At 41.2% G+C, this 23,413-nt stretch overlaps 1 protein-coding gene across 7 annotated transcripts in view; it reads right to left on the reverse strand.

The window, feature by feature from the left end:
- Window positions 1-21,336, reverse strand: part of EPHA7 (EPH receptor A7) — a 167,417-nt gene extending 146,081 nt beyond the window's left edge. For all 7 annotated transcript variants that reach the window (XM_063389657.1, XM_063389659.1, XM_063389656.1 and 4 more), the window contains exons 1-3: window positions 21,023-21,336; window positions 17,005-17,069; window positions 12,060-12,729 (exon numbers count right to left, since the gene is read on the reverse strand). In XM_063389657.1, coding sequence (XP_063245727.1) covers window positions 12,060-12,729; window positions 17,005-17,069; window positions 21,023-21,119 — 832 coding nt within the window. In that variant the 5' untranslated portion in view covers window positions 21,120-21,336. The remainder of the gene's footprint in view (window positions 1-12,059; window positions 12,730-17,004; window positions 17,070-21,022) is intronic.
- Between the last annotated feature and the right edge of the window lie 2,077 nt (window positions 21,337-23,413).

Below are 23,413 nucleotides of genomic sequence, written 5' to 3' on the forward strand. Positions count from 1 at the left end.
TCCTCCCTTTGGAAAGGACAGCCTGAGCTTTTTGTGTAGAGGGAGCTGATCTGTAATGTTTCTGTGTATTCAGATGACCTGAGCAGGTTGTTTGTGCACAGTTCCAGAACGTGTCCATCAGTCAATGTCAACATTCTTCCAAGCTCCACTCTGACTGGCAACTGACAGTCAGTTATCTCCTGAATGTTAATTAACAATGAATACCTTTGTCACTGCTTAAACACACAAAATGTCTTTAAATGGTGGAATTATAGAAGTGGGGTTTGTTTTGTGAGAACATGTATTGCATTTTCATTTAGTCCTTGTATTAGGGAGAGAAATAAAATCCTTTACTCAGATACTGCACACCATGCTATCAGCCTGTGCTTTATTTTCTAAAAACCATTCATCTCTACTTGTCATGGAATTTTGAATCTTATCTTCTTGGATACATGATTTTTTACAACAATAGTACACAATACAATGACTGTAGCTCTAAATATGACAGAAAATCTTTAAGATAAAAGATCAAAAGTAGGTATGTCATCGTCTCCTCCTATGTCGCATTTGCCCAGGGAAAAGAAAAACTGTTTCAAAAAGATGTTATTTCTCTCCCTTGTTTACCAGTATTATTCACTAGTGATTCCACTGACAAGACTTTTTCAACAATAGGACAAGTAGAGACTTATTTTAACTGACACACAAAGCAGACAGACAAGCATATACATCATAAAGACAAAAAAATGGTGCCTCTTAATCAGAAAATTAAATGATATGCAACTAATTATAAGTGTTTAATAAAGAGAAGAGACAGTGAGAGATCACAGATTGAAAATTCTTTTCCATCTGCACAGGGGGACATAATTTTCAACCCTGCTTATGATTTTGAGCACATGATACTTTCACACTCCCCAGCATCAGACTGCAGATGAAATCCAGCTGAGATGTCCATAGGTGAGATAATAAGGTGACAATGTGGAGCCTTGGGATTTGCTAACAGTTAAAACAATATCTATTTCCTTTAGTTATCATTTGGAAGGACTTTATCACTACTCTTTTTTTCTAGTTAGTGCCAGTAAAACTGACCACACTTTGAAAGCTGTCCATTTGTCTGTGTAACAGACAAATGTGTCCTTGCACAATCAGCACAGAACAATGTCACAACTACAATATAGTCAATAAATAATACAATGTATGTTATTTTTTCCCCGAAGAGCTACTGATACGGAACAAACCTTTTTTGATAAAGTGAACAAAAAAATAAAATGGAGACTTACTTAATTTCTTTACTGTGCAAATAAACCGATCAAGAAAAAAAAAAAAAGGGTGACATTTTGAAACATGAGAAATCAAATACCCAAGATTCAGTGCTTGATTTCAGCTAAGAGGCTGTGTCATAGGCCTGATCCAAGACAATAAAATCAAGTAAAAATATCCTCTCTTTGAAAGCTTTCCAGTCACATCCCAAAACTATCTCTATGTAGCAACAAAAACAAAATACCAAATATGTTAAAAAAAAGCCCTGTTCCATACAATCTTCTTTCTGTATTTTCTTACTTGATGTTTAAAGACTTCAAACAAAACTATACATTATAACAGAAAAAAGGGAAAAATATCAATACATCTACATTTGCTTTGACATACAAACACATCACCCTTATAAACAAACAAACACAAAAACAGTAGAACTTTTTCTCCAGTTCTATCATTCACCTAACAAATACATACTTATATACACAATGCAAATAATTAATCAAAACAAAATTGTGTCAACACTTGGAAACACTGCAACTCAAATAGTCAAGATTAAATGGTTTATATTTTATATGCATGTCTGAGTGTTTTATATGTTATAGATATTAATATAAATAAATATATTTATATAAAAAAGAAAACTCATAACCTAAGGGATTGGAATCTGTCACTCCATATGAATGGTTCTAACTGCTACATGATGGAAAGAACAAGTTTCAGCAGTAGCTAATAAAAGCTTCTAACAGTGACTGCATGTTGGTTAAGAGACGTGCCCTATTTGAAGCAAGAGATCCAAGTTCAAATTCTCCTCAGCAAGAAAAATAACTGACCTAAGCCCGTATAATGAGTTGAGTGAGATCATGTAAATATGGCCAGTGGTCACAGCCACATGGTGCCCACTCAGACCATGTCCCATAGACAAATTCTGAACCTGCAATTTGTTCCAGCACTATCAGAGCTGAGCTATTTGGCACACAAACTGCCTAATTTTTAGGAAAACAAACTTTACTTGCAATGACTCAACTGCCAACATTCTTTAAGAATTTTCATGGTAGCTAAGCAAGGGTTCCAATATTTTATATTAGAGATTTAATGAGTTTCTCAACACCAACTCTATCCCTCCTGAACAAAAATTGATTGATTCAAATAGGCACCACACACATTCCCATTAAATGTATCATTTCTCCTCAAAATCTACCCATATAATAGTTTAGAAAAAAAAAAGAAAAAAAAAAAGAAAAAATATGGTACACTCAACAAGTGTACCAAAAATACTATGTTTACTACCCAAAAATTAACATTAGCTGGTAAACTGAGAAACAGAGAGATTTGGAGGGTCGGAGGCCCCATGCCATTCTAACTTTTCAGGTCAAGTGAATCAGGTCATTAATACAAGCTCCATACAACTCCTGAGTTTTGTTTTGATGGTCCATCACAAGTGGATGAAGGACATCCTGCCCTCTCCTACACATGGGTTTAGACTCCCATAGGAAAATATGCACACTTACACTATGTTAAAAAACTGGAAATAAACGATATACATGGTCAGCTGAGAAAAATTTGCTCTATCAGCTGTCAGGGACACTTGCAGTTTAGTCACATTATGAGGACACATGCAGTAAGACAAAGAAAAGCAATGTACAGCAAGTCACATGCCTATGGCTGCATGAGGCCACCACATCAGCCACCTGCCAGAAGACCTCCAAATACCACTTGACCTCCCACATGAGTTTAAACCACTGTGTTCCATCCACTGTAAAATGAACACCAGCCATCTACACTGCATGATATATCATATTCACTACATGCAAGGAAAGAAAAATAACAACTTACAGCCACTTATTATGCTAGAGATTATACATCTCACCCGTGGGAGATGTACCATCAGTAGAATTTTAGGGTCCTGCTTATATTCACTTCTCTGTATACATTTACAGCAGCACAATATTACAATTCTGAAAATTCTAATAAAGCATGGATTTAAACATGTTTCATCAACACAGAAGTTCCAAGTTTATGTATATGCTTACACTTACCTAAAATTTTAGCACTTTCCTCAGTAGGAAAACATCAACACATGATGTTAGTCTCATTAAGTTAAGGGGACTCTTGCCATTAAGTCCTGGAGATGGTGCCTCAGCCTGCAGTTCTGCAGGTAGTTTCCTGCATTACTTCCTTAAAATATTTATAGCTTGCTTAGTGAAAAGTAGAAACCTTATTTTTACACTTTCTCAGCATGTTTATTTATGATAATACATAGTATCGGAACTTTTTTTGTTAAAAAAATCAGCAGCCAGCCTGCTGTAGACTTACTCTAGACACTCTAAAGCCTTAGTGGATTTCACAATTACAACAAGAAATAACTTTTGCATTTATGTAAACCAAATACATTAAAAAATATTAACAGTAATTTTCTCAGTCATGTACTTTTTTCTTGCCCCATCAATCACACACATTTGAGGTATGATATCACTGTCACACTGATATCAGATGATATTAACAATTGGAGTTAACTAGACTTTTATTGGAAAAATACTTGATACTATTATTGCAGGAGAGCCAGGTCTTGCCAAGAGACGAGTGTAACTAATCCAAATCATAAAAATTAAGAGGTTAAAGTATCAAATTACCCTGGGTAAAAAAACCTGATGTTTGCTACATATGTGAGCAACTTTATCCTCCTTAAGAGGAGCAGCAGGGCCACCCAGCTAAATAAAAATGTTCAGGTACATGCACTGAGAGGATCTGAACTCAAGAAATACAATATTTGAGCCCAATTCTTATTGTATGCAAGTTTTATACTCGGTTGCTTTTCCTACTCTGAATTAGACATATAAATTAGCTTGATATTAAGATTTTTTTTCCCAAGGAGCATATACATTCAAAGAGATAATTTCTCCTAAATGGAAAATCTCTTCTTAATGAAGAAAAGTAGAGGGGGAAAAGTTTTAAATACTTAAAAGACTGTCCATTTTGTTGGTGTGTTGTGTTTATTAGGGAGACTGTGAAGTCAAACAGTCATTAATGAAAAAGTATACAAAAATACTTTCACCAGAGCCACCAGGCACACATTGCTGATGTGTGAGAGCAAGAAATGAAACACGAGATAACTCCAGTTTCTGCCATGAACTATTAACTGGATATTAACTAAATATTTGCTTTCACATATAATATATTTTTCATTGATATTAAGGACAAGAGAACTCACTGTGACAGAAAGCAGCAGCACAAAGATTAGGAAGTGCACAGGGATAAAAGCTTCTCTAAGTAAGAAGTGTGTTCATAAAAATGTATTAAATACATTTGCTACTGCTTCTGTTTTCACAATAACGCAATGCTATAGAAGACATTAGACACACCATTCTCTAAAGAGGAGTTTATATGAAATAAAGATAGGTAATACTGATTTAAATAGTGAACTTGCACCTTTTTTTGGTTCTCTTTAATGCCACAACACTCTGTGAAGGATTACAGTAGAAATCATCTACATATTTTTACTGTCAAGTGCTTGGCTTTTAATAAGCTCCCTGAATATAGTTTTCTAATTCTTTGAAAGAAATTCCTAGAAACTGTTTTACTCTCAATTTGGTTCCACCCTTAAGTTTTTATAAAAGTAGTATTTATAGTACCTCTAGGAGAGGCAAAAACCAATACAATTAAGTTCTATGTATATAAAACTTATACAGCCTATTAAAAAACTTCAAAATATCCATTTTGACTTTGCAGATATTAATTTGAACGTGTTTTATTTGTTTTCAATCTAAAAACTGCTAATCCACAATAAACTATGTTTGGCTTATTGTTTTCAATAATTAAATTAGCACTGCAGACAGAGCTTGGATAGCAAAGGGCAAGCCAGCTGAGAAGTCAAGAAGCAAGAATGAATTTTTACTCTACAGTTCAAGTAATAATAAGCACAATATTAACTGAAAACCTACACTAAAACTATCTCCACAGTTTCCCAAGTGAAGACAAAAAGATATTCTTAAGGATTTAATATTGCTTAATATACAGGAACTGTTGTTGAGGAGCAAATATTTTCACAATAACGAGGGAAGTTTGGGAGGCATGTAAATTCAAAAACTAATCTAGTTAACCAAACATTTTGCCCACATAATTTCCTTTTTTTTCAGCTTCAGTACCAAACATAGATCTTGCCATATGGTTGTCTCACTTCTTAAATAAAAACCTGAAATTCAGTCCTTTACTTAAGATTCCTTATTTTCAGAGAATAACTTATACTTTGAACTGCAGCTTTCTTGAACAACTTTCAATAGTATTTTACCATAGAGATAACAGATGGTTTAGATCAATAGATACATGAACTAGACTGGGTAAACAGTTATTAACATGTTCTTCTCTTTTCTGTAATCATTTCTTCCATTAATTGATCCCTACTTTCAGTTTCTCTGTAACCTAACTCTCTTTTTTCCTGAAACCTTGTTTTCTGGATAGGCTTTGTTTCACTTTTTCTTAAAAAGCTAATAGTCATATTAGACTATTCATCAACAGAATGCATGTACACTTTTGATGCTCCTAATGAGGATTATATGTGACTTCTCCCATTTGTACTCAGATATGAAAGAATGTTTAAATTTATTTTTAGTGACCTAATTCTGAGAGGTTAACAGAAACCTTGGACAAAAACAAAGAACTCACACTAAAACAAACTAAAAAAACTTCCTAGAATTTCCAAGTAAGCAGTTTCTTTTTCAGGTAGGAAAACTTTTTTATACTTAGAAACACAGCAAACTTAGGAAATTATAGCAAAGCTATTAGATGCCTATTGCAAATTTCTTTTGTGCCTTTCACAAATGATTTCTGGGCAGGAAAGTTTGTTTCAGAAGCAAAAACGTATGGTTTTGGGCAACAGACTTGACAGGGTGAAATTCCATTTCTAAATACCAACTAAAGCTTCATTTAGAACAAACAGCAGATAGACTTTATGGCTAAGGAGTTAATGGCCCAGCTGTTGAGCAACCATAGCTAATTCAGTAGTGGCATCCCAGACCCGTAAAACAGACAGTTTTAGTGCTTCCCCTGTAACTAAAGGAGATATTACTAAAATTCTCTTAGATCTCATTGCTGGTTTTGTTTTCATTTCAAAATCTGTGCACAGCAGTGGATCTGACCCAAAAAACACCCAAACAACAACCGTGCAGTAGACTTAGTTTAAGAAATTAGTATTCATCAAACCTCAAGTAAAATGCAAAACAAAAATTAATTCCCGGAGATAGCAGAAGCTGGGAAGAGGGTCAGGCCAGAAGGCAGAGGAGAAGAGAGGCTGGAGAGGGAAAGAGCTCTACATTAAACTACATTATCCAACAACCCCAGTTCTAGGATCTGGGCTCCCGATTGCCCATTTGCATGTGCAATTTCACCTCTTTCAGCTCTTCTGGAGCAAAATTACTAGTTTATTGGGAACTAAATCTGTCAGTAGCTCTGCAGTTAATTAATTTTAGGGATCACTCTGATGGAATTATCAATGAAAACTAGATAGTTTTGACTGCCTTTGTTACTTATCACTTTGACTTCTCATCATTTCACTTCTCTCATACCTTCATCTCACATTTGGGAGAGGATGCTGTATCACCAAAACAATGACAGCCTATAATCATACTTATCAAACTAATTCAGATACTTCAGGCAAAGCAACACTACAAAAAAATCAATTGTATCTTAGGGCCGAAAGACAACACAGAAGAGACCTGAAACAGATTTTATGAAGCATGAAGGCATCAGTTTATTTCAGGGAACGGCTAGCCCTGACCTCTGAGAACACCAGCCATTTCATGTTATTTCATTTGGAAACCACTTTCCAAGAGGTCATCTTTAACAGTGGACATAGCTCCTTTCTCTTCCTATTTTCTGTGCTTTCACATCCAGAAAGCTGAAGAACATGTCCAAAATAAGTCAAAGAAATCCAAATTACTTAGAAAGACTAATAAATTTGTGCTCTATATGAACACTAGACTGTTCTGGAAGAAGATATAGCAAGAAAATATATCTTTCTGCAACATCTCCCTGACAAGAAGAGAAGTCAGAAGACTGATAGCCAAAACATTCAACTTCCTACAAATTCCAAGGGGGGCTTGAAGCAAAAATCAAAGCTCTCCATTTCATGGTAGAAAGACCTTCAGTAATTCTTGACCATCCAGCTGGAAGGTCTTACTTTCACTTTAAAGTATCTAGTTTATTTTTCTGAATCCTGCTAGGAGCCTTTGCAAAGTTACCTACCTTTTAAACTTTTTTTTTTTTTAATCAAGTAGTTCATATTCAGTTGTAAGTGATGTCTGATATCAGATCTCACCGACCTTTCTTTTAAAAGGAACAGAAAAGGGAAGGAGATAGATGCTCTGCTGCTGAACTTCCATGAGCTTCTGAGAAAAGACTCAGTGACGCAGAGATACCCTCATACTCTGCTCAGGTTCAATTAGCTGAAACTAATTACATTCTCTTCCCCAGAGTAATTTTGAAAGCAAAAGGAAGAAAGGTAACTCTTCTTCAAAAAATGAAACATTTAAAGTCTCGATGATATAAATGCCATTGAAAAGTCGTCTACTATTTTCCCCATCTCCACGAGGCAAAAAATTTTCCAGTTGAAAATGCAGGAATGTCAGCATAGGTTACTCAAGTTGCAGGTCACCCACTGCTTCTGAGACACATTCCCTGAGCTGAACTCTACACCCAATTCACAATATGTGCAATCTGGGCTTTTGGGAAGCATAGTAATACTTGTTTTAGTGACAACTTATTCACATTTCCATCTTAATTCATTGTTCTCTATTAATAAATGTGTGGCACATCAGCTCCTGAGTAGAGTAACATTAAGAAACAAAACACACAAGAAAGAAAGGGAAAAAAAAACCAAACAAAAAACCACAACCACACATACTTTACCGCAAATATTCTGCACATAAGGCAAATTCAGTTTCTGGATCTGTTATCAAGTAATATCTTACAAAGTGAGGAGATAAAAAGTTTGTCCCAAGAAGAAAAAGAGAAGGAACAGATGCAGCTTGCACTTTGCCACAGTGTATAGCACTTGACAAAGTCTGGAAAGAAAAGTCTGTAGCTCCCTTTTTACTTCACCAACACAAAATGTGCAAATAGCAATAATCCCCTCCTCATTTGGAGGCCAATAAAACAACTGTTAATGCACAGAGTATTATAATATGTTTAACAGTAAAATGCACCCATTTGGCTTTCCCTAGGAATTTAAATTTTTGGACTTGGTGCCCAGTGATCTGTGTAATTTCCCAGTTCAGTAACATTAAGAGAAGCTTCCTACCTTCTAAAATATCACTCTACTGTTCTGATTGAATAGATTTAATTCTCTCCCTCTACAGCCCCAACTGACATGAAACAGATGGAAAATACATTATACTAGAAGCTCTCATCGAATTATTTTCACCTTCAGATATCAATCACTGATCACAGAGTACTCCTTTACATGTGTAACATATCAAATGAACTCCACTGTGAGAAAAGTCCAAGATAGACCTATTGGGAGTCCACTACAATTACTGAGAAGTGCATTGGGTTTTGTGGTTGAGGATTTTTTGGTTGGTTGGATGGGGTTTTTTTTTCCAGAGCAGATTCAATACATAGTGTTAAAAGAACTGAGTATGTCTAAGTACCTTTCTGGTACTGCTGCTAGGTACCCTTCAAGATAATCCTTGAAAATGTACAATTTCCACACTTAAGCCTAGTGCTACACACCAGCAGACCTAAGATCAACACTGAGAAAATAGTCTCCTTGTATATAAGCAAAACAATCTGTAACTGAAAGTTCAGAGGCTCACCTAGTTTTCTCAAGTTTGTTTCACACAGCTTTAAGATTTTGCTTTAAATTGCATTTATGAACTCTCTGAAATTTGTCCCTCTTATGTATCTGTTGGACCATCGAGATCGCAGGGAGTCTTTGGCACTCATATCATGGTAAGTAATCAGTGCACATCCAAAAGGAAAAAAAATATATATTAACTCAGTTTGTAAGACCTAGCAATGAAGAAGGAACACAGGTGACCTAATTTTCCAGGTTATGTGTTTCACCACTCATGATTGTTTTCTTCCTCATCCTTCCCAATACAAGTTAGTCACATTCATTAAAAAAATAAAAAATGCATCCAGTGCAGAGTTGTGTATAAATAAAAATTCAATTGTTTTAGTATCTGAACTCAATAAATTTCACAAACAGGAGAGGAGCTGTATGCAAAAGGAACACATTATTCAATCACAGACAGCCAATCAACCTAGCATAACACAAATAAAAATCCCTCCTGAGTTACAGGCTGAAGAGATATTTGGAACTACGATGTGGCCATCTACTCCTACCTTTGCTACAACACAGCCAGATAAGGTATTATTCTGTATCTTTAAAAGATCATCCTATTGTGTTAAATTAATTCAGCAGAGCTTTAGCAAGTACGAGAGAAGAATCACAGACTTCTGCCCATCCTGACAGAGCACAATACTTTCTGCCCTGAGTAGTCCCAAAGAAGTCACACAGCATGCCAGGTCCAAAGCTTTTGCAGAAGTGAGCCCTCAGACAGGGCTATAAAAGCTCTGGGTTAAGGAAGCACACACCAACTTGCTTCCACTTGATCTGCTACACAGCTTGACAGTAACAGATAGCCAGTTGCATTAGTGTCAATGTTCAGATAAGTTTCTCTCAATATCTGTCACAAAAACCAGACACAGTATCAGTGTGTCAGCTGTATTATCGGTCACTACGTAGTTGATCATACTTAATAACATCTTCGAGTCCAGACAGGACACACAGACAGCAATTACAAGCGTGTGCCACAGTCACCCAGACCATCCTGACTCGGAACTGCCGGCTCGGTGCGCACTCGACGAGTGCCTGCCTACCACCTTCTCCCTCTCAAACACATTCGCTTGCCTCAATAAGGGGCCAGAGTTTGTTTTGAAATTCTTAACAGGATCACTGAAAGAAAAGAGGAAAAATACCATAAATGATCCTCTGGACTGCTTCCAGAGTAGTGTGTTCTCCTAGCGATTGCTTTGGAAGCAAGCCAAAAATGGGAAGTGTTCTTGCAAATGAGCATGCCACCAGGCTCAAGTACAAGTTATCATTTAATTCTTTTGTCAACATCAGCACGGTTAGAAATTAAGAAGCCTGTTTAATAAACAGGTTACTTGAATTCCAGTCACCAAACATCACCTTCTCTATCCATGCCTGCCATGCTCACTCAGCTGATGTCTCTCACCCCTTCCTAACATACACTGGGGGGTTTTTTTTGGATATTTTCTCTTCCTTATTGAAAGTCAAATAAAATTAGTGTATTAATTACCTCAATGATAACTAGGTCTGTAATAAAGAGCAAGTTAACTAAAAAAAGGAAAAAAATCAGTCACTCAGGAAAAAAAAATCTAAAATCTCAACACAGACTTCCATGGGACACAGCACTTAATATTTTTAACAGACCTCTAATACAGTCTACTGAACGGTTTTGTCAGGGCAGTTTTTCACATTACAATTACTCCTAATGAGATCACTCTCTGCAGTGTTTAAGACTTCAACCCTTCTCAACAGAACAATGGAAGATTTGTGTGGAGCTACAAAGATCAACCCCACTCACCTCATCTTCTACTGAATTTCCTCATAAAAACTCATCAAAAGCAGAACTGTGTTTTTTCATGAGGACAAACTATTAATAAAGAGACTTGTTTACTTTGTTTTAGGACGTCCCAAATCCTCTACAGTTTTTCAAGTCCTCATCAGACTGAGGCACCTCAGACTCAGTGAGTGCTGCCAGCTTTGTTTTTGAGATTATGTAGGTTTCTTCTCTTCATAGATTTGTGGGGGTTTTTTCCATTTTTTCATTTACAAGATTTCTCACCAACAAATGTCTGTCTATCTCGTAATAAACATATGGTGACATGTAATACCTTGTGTTATCTTGTGATCAAAACGACAGACATTGTATTAACTGTACATGAAAACACCTGTTTTCAAACAAACTGCAGATTCTCTTGTTCTTACTGGAAGCAAAGACAATAAAACATATTTTTGCACACTAAGCAGAAGTGTCCTATGCCTGTAGCCCCAGTGACAGCAATGCTAAGGGTAAGAATAATTCTAAGAACATGGTTAACTTAATTAGTCTTGAATCAGGAAGCACAATTCAGTAGTCTCTGATCTGCTTGTATTTTAAAATAATCACATTGATCCAACTGCAAGCCAAAAGTTTAGAGTTAGTTTTCTGCAAAACAAACCATTATAGAAAGAATTTCTGAAAATTTGATACTCTGTTTGAAATATCTGTCTTGCGTTTAGAGTTTTTACATACTTGACACAAACCTCTAGCTCGGTTTTGATTTTATGTGATTTTTTTCCATTACTAACCACATCCCATTCTGTTCACTGCATCCATTTTAGTTTCCTTATCATTCTGTCAGAGATCATGTGAAAGAACAAACTGTTTACCTACTCATACCTGTGGTGTTTCTTGTACCTTTTGGTAAGGCTGAGGAAGTCATACCTATAACAGCCTTACCAAAAGGTACAAGAAACACCACATTAATCAGCTTATATGTTAGTCCTGAACTTATATTTGTACTTCTTGCAACTTCAACATTTTTTTCTTTTAATTTAAAAGTGTATTGTGCAACCACTGATTTTCATAACCAGACAGACTAACTGATTTAGATTAACCAGTGTGAACTTCACAGACTGAGGATCTGAAAACTTTAAAAGCAGACTGATGATGCATTTCTCAAAAAAAAAGAAAAAAGAAAAAGAAAAAAAAAATCTTGTAGAACATGACTTTCAGTTTACAGCAAGTTGTGTGTTCACTTACGTTCACATGTGTCTCCTTTCTGCTGGTATCCTGCTTTGCAGATACATTTTCCAATAGGCACTAACCATTCTCCCTCCGCGCTACAGTGCATCTTCGGCGAGTTCTCCGCCTCCTCCTCCGCGCTGCTGACACAAGTTCCTCGCACTTCAACTAAAGAGGAAAACTCTGAGCCAGTCACTGTGTCAGGAAAAATAGCTAAGTTCTCAATGATGGACCAGCACTTCTTGTAGTAGACTTTGACAGAGACCAAAGCAATGCAGGCCCCTACGTCCTGAAACGCAAGATAGAATCCTTTTTTGGACAAAGGTCCAATTTCTCTCACCTCTGTGTTAAGTTTCATTTTTCTCTCCCCAAGATCACCCTGGGTAAAACTTTCATCTGCTGCAATAGTGTCTATTTTTACATATTGGTTTTCTCGGATACTCCTGCCAGTGTCGTAGTCTGTTTCATAATAATACAAGTTAAAAGTTTCTTTACAAGTCCCCAGAACTCCAGGAAGACTGTTACAATCCCTCAGAGTGAATTTCAGTTCTACAAAAATCCTTTGTGCATTGCTTTTTGCAATCCAGTTAGTCCGAAGCCAGTTGTTTTGGTTTGATTCCATCACCTGGCATACCTGGTATGTTCGTATAGGAGTGTAGTTTTCATCCAGTCCACTAATTTCTTCCCACTAAAATGACAACAAACAATTAGTAATAAACAAGAAGTATATCACCAGATGTAACTACTGAGTATTTTAAAAAGCTTCACACAACTCATGTTTCCCTCTTTTTAACAGTAAGTTATAGTTAAAAATATTGTTAAGCACCTAAATGAAGAAAATATATATTAATGCTGGAGTAGGCTCTCTCTCCCTTCATGTCCTTCCCACATACAACTTCTAAAAATCTTTGTTATATCATGGGCACAGTTGCAAAGGGAAAGCTTCAGAAAAGGCTGGTTAGCATACCAGGATCCAATTTCACCCTGAGCTCACACGCATTTCTTTAAGGTCACAGTGGTTTCAAGTGAGCAAAGACCAAAAGGAGGAAGGCAGCTTCTCTTCCAAAGAAACCTAATGTCAGTGAAGTCACAGGAACTGGAATTGCTTACACTAGAGTACATAAAACCTGTGCATGTAAAGCTTTCAATGGAACTTGCAGTTGTATAGAAAGCATGGGATCAGGTCCTGAAACTCCTGAGTCAGATGATTCCCACCCCTATGTGATTGAAGTAGCATAGAGGAGAGGGCAAGAGAAAAATAGACAGAATTAAAATCTGAAAACAAGAAAACCTTTTAGTTGTCTCCCTTTCTTACAGTCTACCTTCTTTTTTATTTACAAACCAAAAGGTTAAGGAGCAGCTCCTTCTCACTCCACCTTTCATCCAGTGGTTGCACCCATGCTAGAAGGGGCAAACTTCATTTAGCTGGGAGTCCAAATGAACCATGAGACTACATACAGAATTAAAAACAACCCATATGACTGAAAGCTCGCTGGTTCAAAGCCTGAGTTTTGTCGATGCTCTCTCTTTAGGTTACCGACTGTGTAATGAGCTGGTAAGCCTTTAACAATCCCAGAGTCTTTAACAGCCTTTGGTAGCGTGGGAATTTGCACCTCCAGCAATGGTAGACCTTCCACTGAACTCAACGAGGCAGATCTGCCCAGGTGTAACCAAAACAACCCTTGTCTATCACCTTTTTTCACATTTCTTGTAACATTTCAGTGCCTGCAGAGCTGCAGCTGTAATAAATTAGAGAAGGGGGTGAGCTATCGTCACCCCAGGATACAGGCAACCATGACTTCTCTGGATGGCACTTAGCCCTCTGGCTTTGTGTCAATAATGCACTTAAGCTCATGCTTAAGATCAGTGACTGTACTTATGAGCTTAATGGTAAGCACATGCTTAAGTGCTTTGTGGGACTTCTTGCTTGATAGTCGGCACCTCTGCAGGATACAGCATCCACTGACATTCCTCACACCGGCAACCAAGCATGGAAGGCACTGGTTTCCCAGACCAAGAGCCACACGGTGTACATTAATCTGCAAGCCTATTTGACAGCAAATGAGACCATTTTAATGTTGTTGTCTGTCTCAGGAAAAAACAGATGTGGCTGAATTGATGCTGGAAGTTATCACCACAAAATATATCACAGCTGCAGATGCTGAAATGCACAGAAGTTGTAAATATCAAAGCACATTTCAAGGACCTACAGTTAATATAGATGAGATATATACAGTATTATATATTACATGTATATGGTATTAAATTATTGAAATGGATTATTAAATGCTCATGGAGTTAACTGAAGTAATTGTATATGGAACTGTATTAACCTCTGAACAAAAGAAAGTCTGTCTTCCTAACTGATTTATTGGAGCTGAATGAGTAACTTTTTTTTTTTTACCTCTATAAGAGCTAGAAAAAAACAGAAAAAGAAAAAAAAAAAGGGGCCCTGGACTGAGAAGGTTTTGGCTATACCATAATAATAAAAAACATCTCCCCATCAAAAAAATCCCATCAAGATGACAAAAAAAGGTGTAAAGCCTAAAATTTTGCCAGGTAATGCTATGTACTTTGGGGTTTATTTGAGATGCTTTGGGGGGGCTTTTTGTTTTATCTTGTGTAAGCATTCTTCCCTTAAGTCAGGAAGCCAGATTGTGCAAGAAGATATTCAGTAAGACAATGCACTACATCTTTGACATGAAAGTAACTCTCATGCACTACATAATACAATCTCTCGAGTTTTGATGAGGATTGCTCCACCAAAACAAATCACGATTCCTCCTCAAAAAAAAAAAAAAAAATAAAAAAAAACAAAACTGAGACAAACAAAAAAAAACTAACAAACAAAATACATTTTACAAAATCAACCTACACTGCATAGTACAACACAAATGAGTTTTCTCAGAGTCAAACTCCCACTACATGAGTCTAGCTAGCATCAAAAGAGATTCTTATCTTACAATCAGGAAAATAATACAAAAAACTAAATTCACACATGAAGCACTACTTTTTGAGATCCCTAGCATTAAGCACTGGAGCTATTGTTCCATATTTTGCCAAAGCCAAAAAATTAAGGAAATGTGATTTATGATGCAATTGTGTAATCAGAGTGTCTGCAAGGAAAAAAAAATATCAGTACTTCAAGATGTTTTCGCCTATGGCAGCTGAGGTCACCATTCACCAAAGTCCTCTTACAGTGATCAATTTTGCAGAAATGAAACTCCACTTTTCTTTGTCCTACTGCAAAATATGGTGCTATACATGCAAATCTGTTTGAATATGCTCTGTTCTATTGGTTTCAATTTATAGTATTTTAACTTCTAAGTTATCTTAACAGTGTTAAATGTAGCATTTGCAGTTGAATGAGGCATTTAACGAGTGTCTGACTGATACATTCTGTACTGTGATGATGCAGTAGTTTCTCTCAAAAAATTCTGTGTTCATTCCCATGAAGTCTTTATTGCATAGTAAATAATTCAGTAATTAAAATTAGAAAAACATTTCTTTTCAAAATTACATTATTAAAATGGTATTCCTATGTCAATTCACAGACAACTTTTCCTGAACACTTTCACACATAGAAATCCAGCCATTAGTTTTCATTCACTTTTAATTTGTGATTAAAATTCGCTTCTACCTCTGAAACTTGCCTTTCCCTACTTGTTGAATTTGATTCTACTTTCTCCTTTCAGTATGCTGATGTGCAACATGCGTTGACATGTCCTTCATTATCTACAGGTTAGTTTAATGCAAGTGCCAACCAGCCAATCTTTCAAACACCTCTGGTAAAGGCTTCAATCAGTGCAAAACGCTAATGCTGAGGTTATTGGCCATCATACACATTGAGCCTGCATTGCATTCCCTCTGAAGCCCTTAGATTAGTTTCCAGTTTATGCTTGTATTGATATTACAATCTTGCTTTTAAAGAAAGACACTTCCACATTTTCATTCTTCTTATTTAAAGGATTTGTTACACTTTTATATCCCTACTCACACTTCACGCTCTTCTGGCTCCAGATTTCTTAATGAACTGAAGATTAAGGGACTGATCCCCCAAGTTCTTGTTCGTGCAAGGCATCACAATAGCTTCAGCAAGACTGTTTCCATGAGCAAGAACTGTCCATATAATTTATGATTTGTCAGACTAAGTTCATGTAGAACTGAGTTAAGGTAGGACAATATATCCATTTTATCTTTCTGAAAATCATCTTCCTCCTTGAGGAAGAAGAGTTTTATAACACTTAATTCAGACTGAAAGCTGCACTTCTCAACTTTACATATATAATAAACAGGACTATAACACTGATGTTTCTAAACATCTCATTTTTTATAATTAAGTATTTTACAATGGTACATTTCATAGAATGCCATGAGGTTAATTTGTATGCAAGCTGGAGGTGGCTTTAACCACATAATTTGTGCCTATTTCCAGATATCAGGCTTCTCAAGGGTTAGGGATGTTTCAAGTTTGGAATGTCATTTCAAACACATCTGCAATATAAATGTTTTTATTTTAGAGCGCTTCAATCTGTGCTATTCAATTACAAAGAAAACATTGTAAACAAATTTATGATCACCCATTCTACAGAAAATGAAAAACATATTTTTAGAAAGTCTCCACACAGAAGCAGATCTGTTGTTTCCAAAGGAATAAAAAAAAAAAAAAAAGGGGATTTAAAATACTGTGTTATAAATACACAGTGTGCTTTGTACAGCACAAAGAAATACACTACAAAACATACAGGTACCAAAAGTTTCCAAAGAACCACTTGCTTTTAATTAGCTGGTACATTTGTACACTGTAACCTCAGGTTTCATTCTAAAAATGAAGAAGCCATAAACACTTGGTATGATTACTGAGAGAAATGTGAGGGGGAACCAGTTTAAAGCAGGTCTTCCAACTGCTTTGATAAAATAACTACTCATCTTTAGGAACTTAAGTTTTGCCTGAAGTACTTACCCCATTGGGAGGAGAGGAAATCCATTCCAACTCTGTCTGTTGTGCTTTAGAGTCCAGCAATATTACTAAAAAAAAGGGAAAAAATGAAATTCCACATCTTGTTAAACATAACAAGGGGGGAAACTAAAGAACAAAATATGAATTTTAAAAAGTGATAAAATTATTTTTTGTACAGATTAATATTTCTTCTTCATATTATTAAAAATTATCTGCAACCACAACTAGGTATGTATTTTTAAACAGACAAATTAATATGTACTATTCACATATAAGCAGATAACCATAAATATTTACAATTTCATTGCTTAAAACAAAGTGAGGGGTTTTTTAGTCCTCTGAAGTGCTATTAATCAGTCATTCAGATGCATGCTCCCTCCCTCTCCTTTTGCATAAGGACATTTTCCATATGCTGGTTATTACAATCAGCTTAAAGCACACATACACAGAAACATTTCAACACATTTCCAAACTGATTTATATAGGACTGGTCTATATTGCGTTGAAAAAGTAATGATCTTTTTTGAGTGTCAAAGTGAAAAATACTTCCCTTTGGTGATAAAGCAGTAATTCTGCAAATAAATGACAACCAGGAATACAGAAAATAAAAGACTCTGCAATTACCTCACATCTCACATACACAAAATCAGACTAATTCACGTTATGGTAATAGCTTCCTAAAATCTTCACATCATGGTGACATTTATATACAGAAAGACATCAGTTCTAGCAGCATCACAATTATTTTCAGATAAATGTAACTCTACCTCCAAAAGAGGTTAATCAACCACTTTGACAGGTTGCCTAATAAACCAACTCTTTAGCAGCATTCCTAATTTAAACACATTCCATATATCTTTAGCTATGAAGCTGTTTATAACTTTATACACAGCATTTCTGTACCATCTAAGATATTAAGGCTGTAGCTTGAAGCAACTTTTGTCAGGTCTATCAAAACAGTTTTAATTCTAGCTTTGGCCCTTTCTCCAAGGAGAATTTAACACAAAATTTCAGTGAACTACTGAAAAGATGCCTAAGAAGTTAATTCATACATGGAATGTTAGCTGAACACAAAACAGTAGCTTCCAGGCCTGTATTTCAGTAATGAAGTGGAACTACTCATTAAGGAAGTTTGATAGCCTCCCTCTAGAAAGATTACCTGCTTATGTCATTAAGGCTGGATTCAAGGGGCTTTATTTTATAACACTTTCTATACAAAAGCAGGTGGTGTACGCGTCGGCTTGTTAAACAAGAACATTTATAATGGTCCTGGAAAAAATGGTGCCACCAAAAATTTAACCATTTCAGCACCAGCACAACACACTGCAGCTGTAATTCATTATACTTTTTATTTGGCAGTAATTCTCCATCACGTAGCAACGGGTGAGCACATCAGAGAAAGAAAAGATAACAAGCAAACAAAACAAACAAAAAGAAAACCCACAAAGAAACAAAAAGACCAAAAAAAGAAAAAACCAACACAGAAACCTCTGCTCTGCAAACACCCTTGCAAAGAAATCGTGGCGTTCCTTCTGGCATCCAAAGTTACCGGGGAAGAGCTCTGCAAGCCAGCGGCTGCTGCCCTGCTCACAGCCCGGGGAGACCCGCGGCCGTCACGGCTCGCTCGCCAACGCGGGGAAGCGATGCCGGCGGCCGGCGCCGCGCCCCGCGCACCCGGCCGGCGGCCGCAGGGGGTGCGCAGCCTCCGCGGCGCAGTGCACCGGGGCTCCGGCGCGGTCCCTCCGCACCGCACCGCGCCGCGGGCGCTGCGCGACGGAGAGCGAAGGGAGGCGGAGAGGCGGGGGCGCGCCGCGGGGAATGGGCTCTGCGGGGCTCCGCGCAGGCGGGCAGCAGTGGCCTCTCGCCTCCGCGGGGAGCCGCAGCCGCGCTCCGGGCGCTGCGCGCAGGCGGCCGCGCCCCCGCGCCCGAGAGCGGGGCTTGGCGGCCGAGATGCAGCGGAGCGCCGGTCCCGCGGCCGCCCCCGCCACACCCCCGACAGCCGCGGGTTTGGGAGGAAGCCGAGGGTTTGGGCCCGGGACAATGGCCCCAGAACGGAATCCCCAGCTCTCGCAGTCACGGAGCGAAGGCATAGCCCGCTCCCTGCGTCTGCGCTGGACCCGAGGATCCTGGCCGCTGGGAGAGTCCTGGCCGCTGGGAGAGGACTCCTCAGGTAACGCAGTCACTTCCTCGCGTAGAGAGACAGGCGGACCCTGACCCGTTCCTCTCCAGCATCTCACCGCGGCTCGTATTGAGCCACAGAAAGGAAACTCGGAAAACTTTTCAGCCTTTTACCCCTCCCGTCCCTCTTCCGTACCCAGCGGGAGGGGTAGGTAACCACGAGGGGCTACTGCCGCCACCGGCCCTTCGGCGGAGCCGCCGGCGAAGCTGCAAAGTACTTTTTTTATTATTATTTGTTTTATTTTACCTCGCTCTTTCTTCCTCGAGAGTTTTCTGCGCTTGCAGTAGGTAGCCGCTATCAATCCCTGTCTGCCGCTCGCCCCCTCCTGACCCTCCTTTGGCTAGGTAATTTTCGCCGAATATGCAGACATTACACACGCACACCCATAGGTACAGATGCATATATAGCCACCCACACACGTATAGCACAGGGATAGGCTACCGCTGGGAAGCACCGGCGTAGCTCCGATCAGGGAACAATCCGTAGGGCAGAGCGGGGCAGGCAGCCCGCACCCTCCCCGCCTGCCTCCCTGTCCGACTGCCCGGCCCTTCTCCTCTCCCCACCCCACGGCCACGCGTTCGTGCTCCCCGTGAGGCTTTCTGTGCTTTACAGCCCCTCCAAATAAACTTTGGAAATGCTGCTACGGAAAGGCTCCTTCTTTCCCTCTCTAGTCTCGACATCGACTTCGTCTTTTAAGGGCAGAGTACATTTCAACTGAGGCATTTTTTTAAAGCTCCAAATGATATTTACTGTATGCCAGAGGTTTAATGAAAAATACTGTCGCATCCAGCTGAGGCAGGAGGGAAAACCCCAAGCGCATACATATGCAGAGGCACCGAAAATGCCCCGACTCCCCCTTGCCTGTCATGTCGTGTGTGTCGTCGTCCCCCCCTCCCCGAAGATGGAGACGGACCTTCGCCTTCGGCTGTCAAGCGCGAGCAAGGCGCTCCTTTAAATCATTTCGGATTTTCTCAGCGTGAAAAAAGAGATTCCCAGATGGGTTTTGTGAATTGATTTTAAACACCTCCATTAGTCTCTGATACAAAACTGCCTGGTTTGTCTCCGTAAGCGGGGGATACAAATGTGCGGGGTGCGCCTTACACAGATACCGGTATTGGACTGATGAGAACGGGGAAGCTCCGTTGTGATACGCAGATAGTGTAAAAACCCTAAACCTCTCTCCAGCGATGCCGGGGAAGCGCACACACGTTGCAGGCACACGACGCCAGGCCGTATGTACCCTCCAAATACATGTCCAGCCTGCACGGCTGGGACGTGCAAAACTGCACCCCGATGCTCCTTCCCCCGGTCTGTGCCCGGCCCCGCTGGGCCGGAGCGCTGCAGGCCCCCGCTGGGGAGCGGCGGGGAGCGCCCCGCAGCCCAAGCCCCGTACTGTGCCTTGCCTCCCACCGAGCGTCCCGAACCCTAAAAGCCGGCCCTCAGCCCGTGCCAGGGAGCAGCGAGGTAACCCGCCCTCCCTGCACCTTCCCGGGAGGATGGGGGCTGGCACGGCAGAGCGACGCTCCCCTGCACGGACAGCCGGGCCGGGGGCTCTCCCAGCCCCATTCCTCCTCATCACGTGCGAATGCCTCGCAAACCCCATTCCCGGGAGCAAAGGCAGTTGTCCCGGTCCCTCATACTTGCACACGCACAACCCCCAGTGAATGCCGTGCTTTTTCCTCCCTCCCACCTCAACTAAAAAGTCTTCTTTTTTTTTTTTTCTGAGAGGGGGGCTGACAGGCAGCTGGCAGGAGCAGGAAGGTCCCCTACTAAGCCACCAAACAGACTTCGTGGGCAAAAGCAATAAATAAGCTCAAACTTTTGTTTTCCGCATCACCTTACCTTCTTTTGCAGCCTGTGCCTCCCCCGTGTGTGCAAAGCGGAACAGCCAGACGGAGCACAAAATAATCCAAGAAGGGAGCCTACTTTGCAAAGCCATGGTGCAGGAGCGGGGTGATTTTATATTTCTAGCTCTCTGTTCCTAGACACTGCCACTGCCGCCGCTTGGTGGGTGCTAGAGGACGGTGGAGAATTTGCTGTGCTAGTCTGTGGCTCGGCGCTCCCTCCCTCCAGGCTGCCTTTCTCTTTCGCCTCCTTCTCCGCCGCCTCCGCGCCGCTGCCCGGCTCCCGCACCGGGCCGGCCGCCCGCCAGCCCCGACTGCAGCCCGGCCGCCCGCGCCGCGCGCCGATAATATCAATGAGGGCGGGGGGGCGGGGCCTCGGCCACGGGGCGGCCCGTCCCTCAACGTGACTGACAGCACCTTCCGACCAATCGGTAGCAGCGATCGGCGGCCGGCGCGCCGAGCCACCCCCTGAGTCGCCGCGGCCGGGGGGGCGGGGCCGGCGGCGCTGGCCAATGAGTGCGCGGCGGTGTCGGGTGTCTGCCGGTGCCGGGGAGCCGCGGGCTGCGCGCGGGGCGCAGCGCTGGGACGGAGGGGCCGAGCCGAGAGCGGAGCGCCGAGCCCGGGCGGCTCCCGGCGCTGTCCCACACGCCTGGAGGCGACCGCCCGGATCGTCCTGCGAGCGAAGGGACGTCCGTGCATCCCTCCCCCAGGGTTCCTTGTGGTCTCCCCGTGTCGCAGCCGCCGGGGTAGCGAGAGAGAGGGGTCCCGGCCGGGGTCCGGCCGAAGTCCAGCCGCCGCCGGCTGCTCTCGGCGCTGCCCCCGCGCAGTGCCCGCCCGTAGCGGGGCTGAACGCGCACCTGGGTTGCTGCCACCGAAAGGGAAACTTCGGCAGAAGCTGCGGGATGGTTCCCCGAGACAGCCCTGCCACAACAGTCAAGTTCCTCGGGGCTGGCATCACCTGGGATCCCTTCCCACTGTTGCGTTCGTGTTTTCCGCCCCGGGTCCCCGGTTTGCCCCAAATGTGAAGAACAGGTTAATGGCAATATAGGTATTATGTGGGGAGGGGAAGGAGCGGCCGCTTCGCCCCTGCCCTCTCCGGGTGTAACCTGAGGCGCGTGTAATCCTCTAACAATGAGACAATTTAAATAGGAGGGGGAGGGGGGAAAAAAAGTGAAACCCGAGGGAGAGAGGAACTTGCCAAATCCCTCTAGTCAGTGCTCACCCTGCGGACCGGGAGAGCTTTTCCTGGGGATCCATCACGCCCACACCCCTCCGCTTTCCTTTCTCCAAACCCACCCCGCGCTCCTTCAATGAGTGAAACAACTGCGGGACGGATACAAAAACTTACCGCTCCCCGAAGGAGGCCGCGGAGCGGAGCGTGGTGCCGGGGCACGGCGGCTCGGTGGGAGCGCTCCTCTCCCAGGCCGGGCCGGGGCCGGGGCCGCGCAGCCCCCGCGGCGAGAGGCGGCGGCCCCGGCTGCGGTCCCCGCTCCGCGCCCCCTGCTCGGCCCCTGCCTCCTCCACCTCTGTCCCGCGCAACCTTCCCGGGGCCGATGCCGAGCCGCATGGACCGGGTTTTATACTGCTCTGCTGAAAGTGCATCATCGTGTCCTTTCCAAGGATGGACACCGCGATGTAAACAGAATAAGTGACTATCGTCTCGGAAGCAAGCGAAGGCTGCGAAGAGCGAGGGGTGTAATTGCAATTCGGTGGCAAGAGTGTGCGAGAATCTGTAACACCTTGCGCAGATGCGGGTCCTGATATAGTAAATGTTATGCCATAAATGAGAATGTAAACTGGGGGGGAGGTTTGTTTAGGTACATCAGACAAAATTAGCATTACTACTACCAATAATAACAATAATACAATGCTCAGCACTGACGGATAAACAGCTACCGTATACTCCGGGCTTTGAGCACTTTCCCCGTGGGCTCCTTGTTACTTCCGAGAAGGGTGTAGAGAGAGGCTCCAAAATGCGCTGTATTTCTTGCACTTGCTGAATAATTAATATGGCTTAGAGTAGGAAAATTTTTGTGCTTCATTCAGAATGCTCTGTTGATACTTTGGATACCATGATAAATGTAGGCATAGCACAGACTCTTGATTTTCTCATCCTCTGTCGTCTGTCATTCCCATCCTCATGCATGTGCACTTAGAAAGGAGAGCTGTGCAGAAAAGTGAGTAGGCTTAGCTTCTTTTTTAAAGGCTGTTTTAAATACACGCAGGGATTTTGTGACTTCTTGGCAAATTTTCATGAGTAAAGTTAGTTTTCATGTTGCATATATTGTAACAGTGATTAACGAAGATGTAGGAAGTCTTCAATCTAGTTAGTCCTCCACAATTTCCTAGCATGAAATGCTAGCATTTTACTATGTCATTAAGCCAAAAA

The sequence above is a fragment of the Prinia subflava genome, chromosome 2 (assembly GCF_021018805.1).
Source record: "Prinia subflava isolate CZ2003 ecotype Zambia chromosome 2, Cam_Psub_1.2, whole genome shotgun sequence".
Lineage (NCBI taxonomy): Eukaryota > Metazoa > Chordata > Aves > Passeriformes > Cisticolidae > Prinia > Prinia subflava.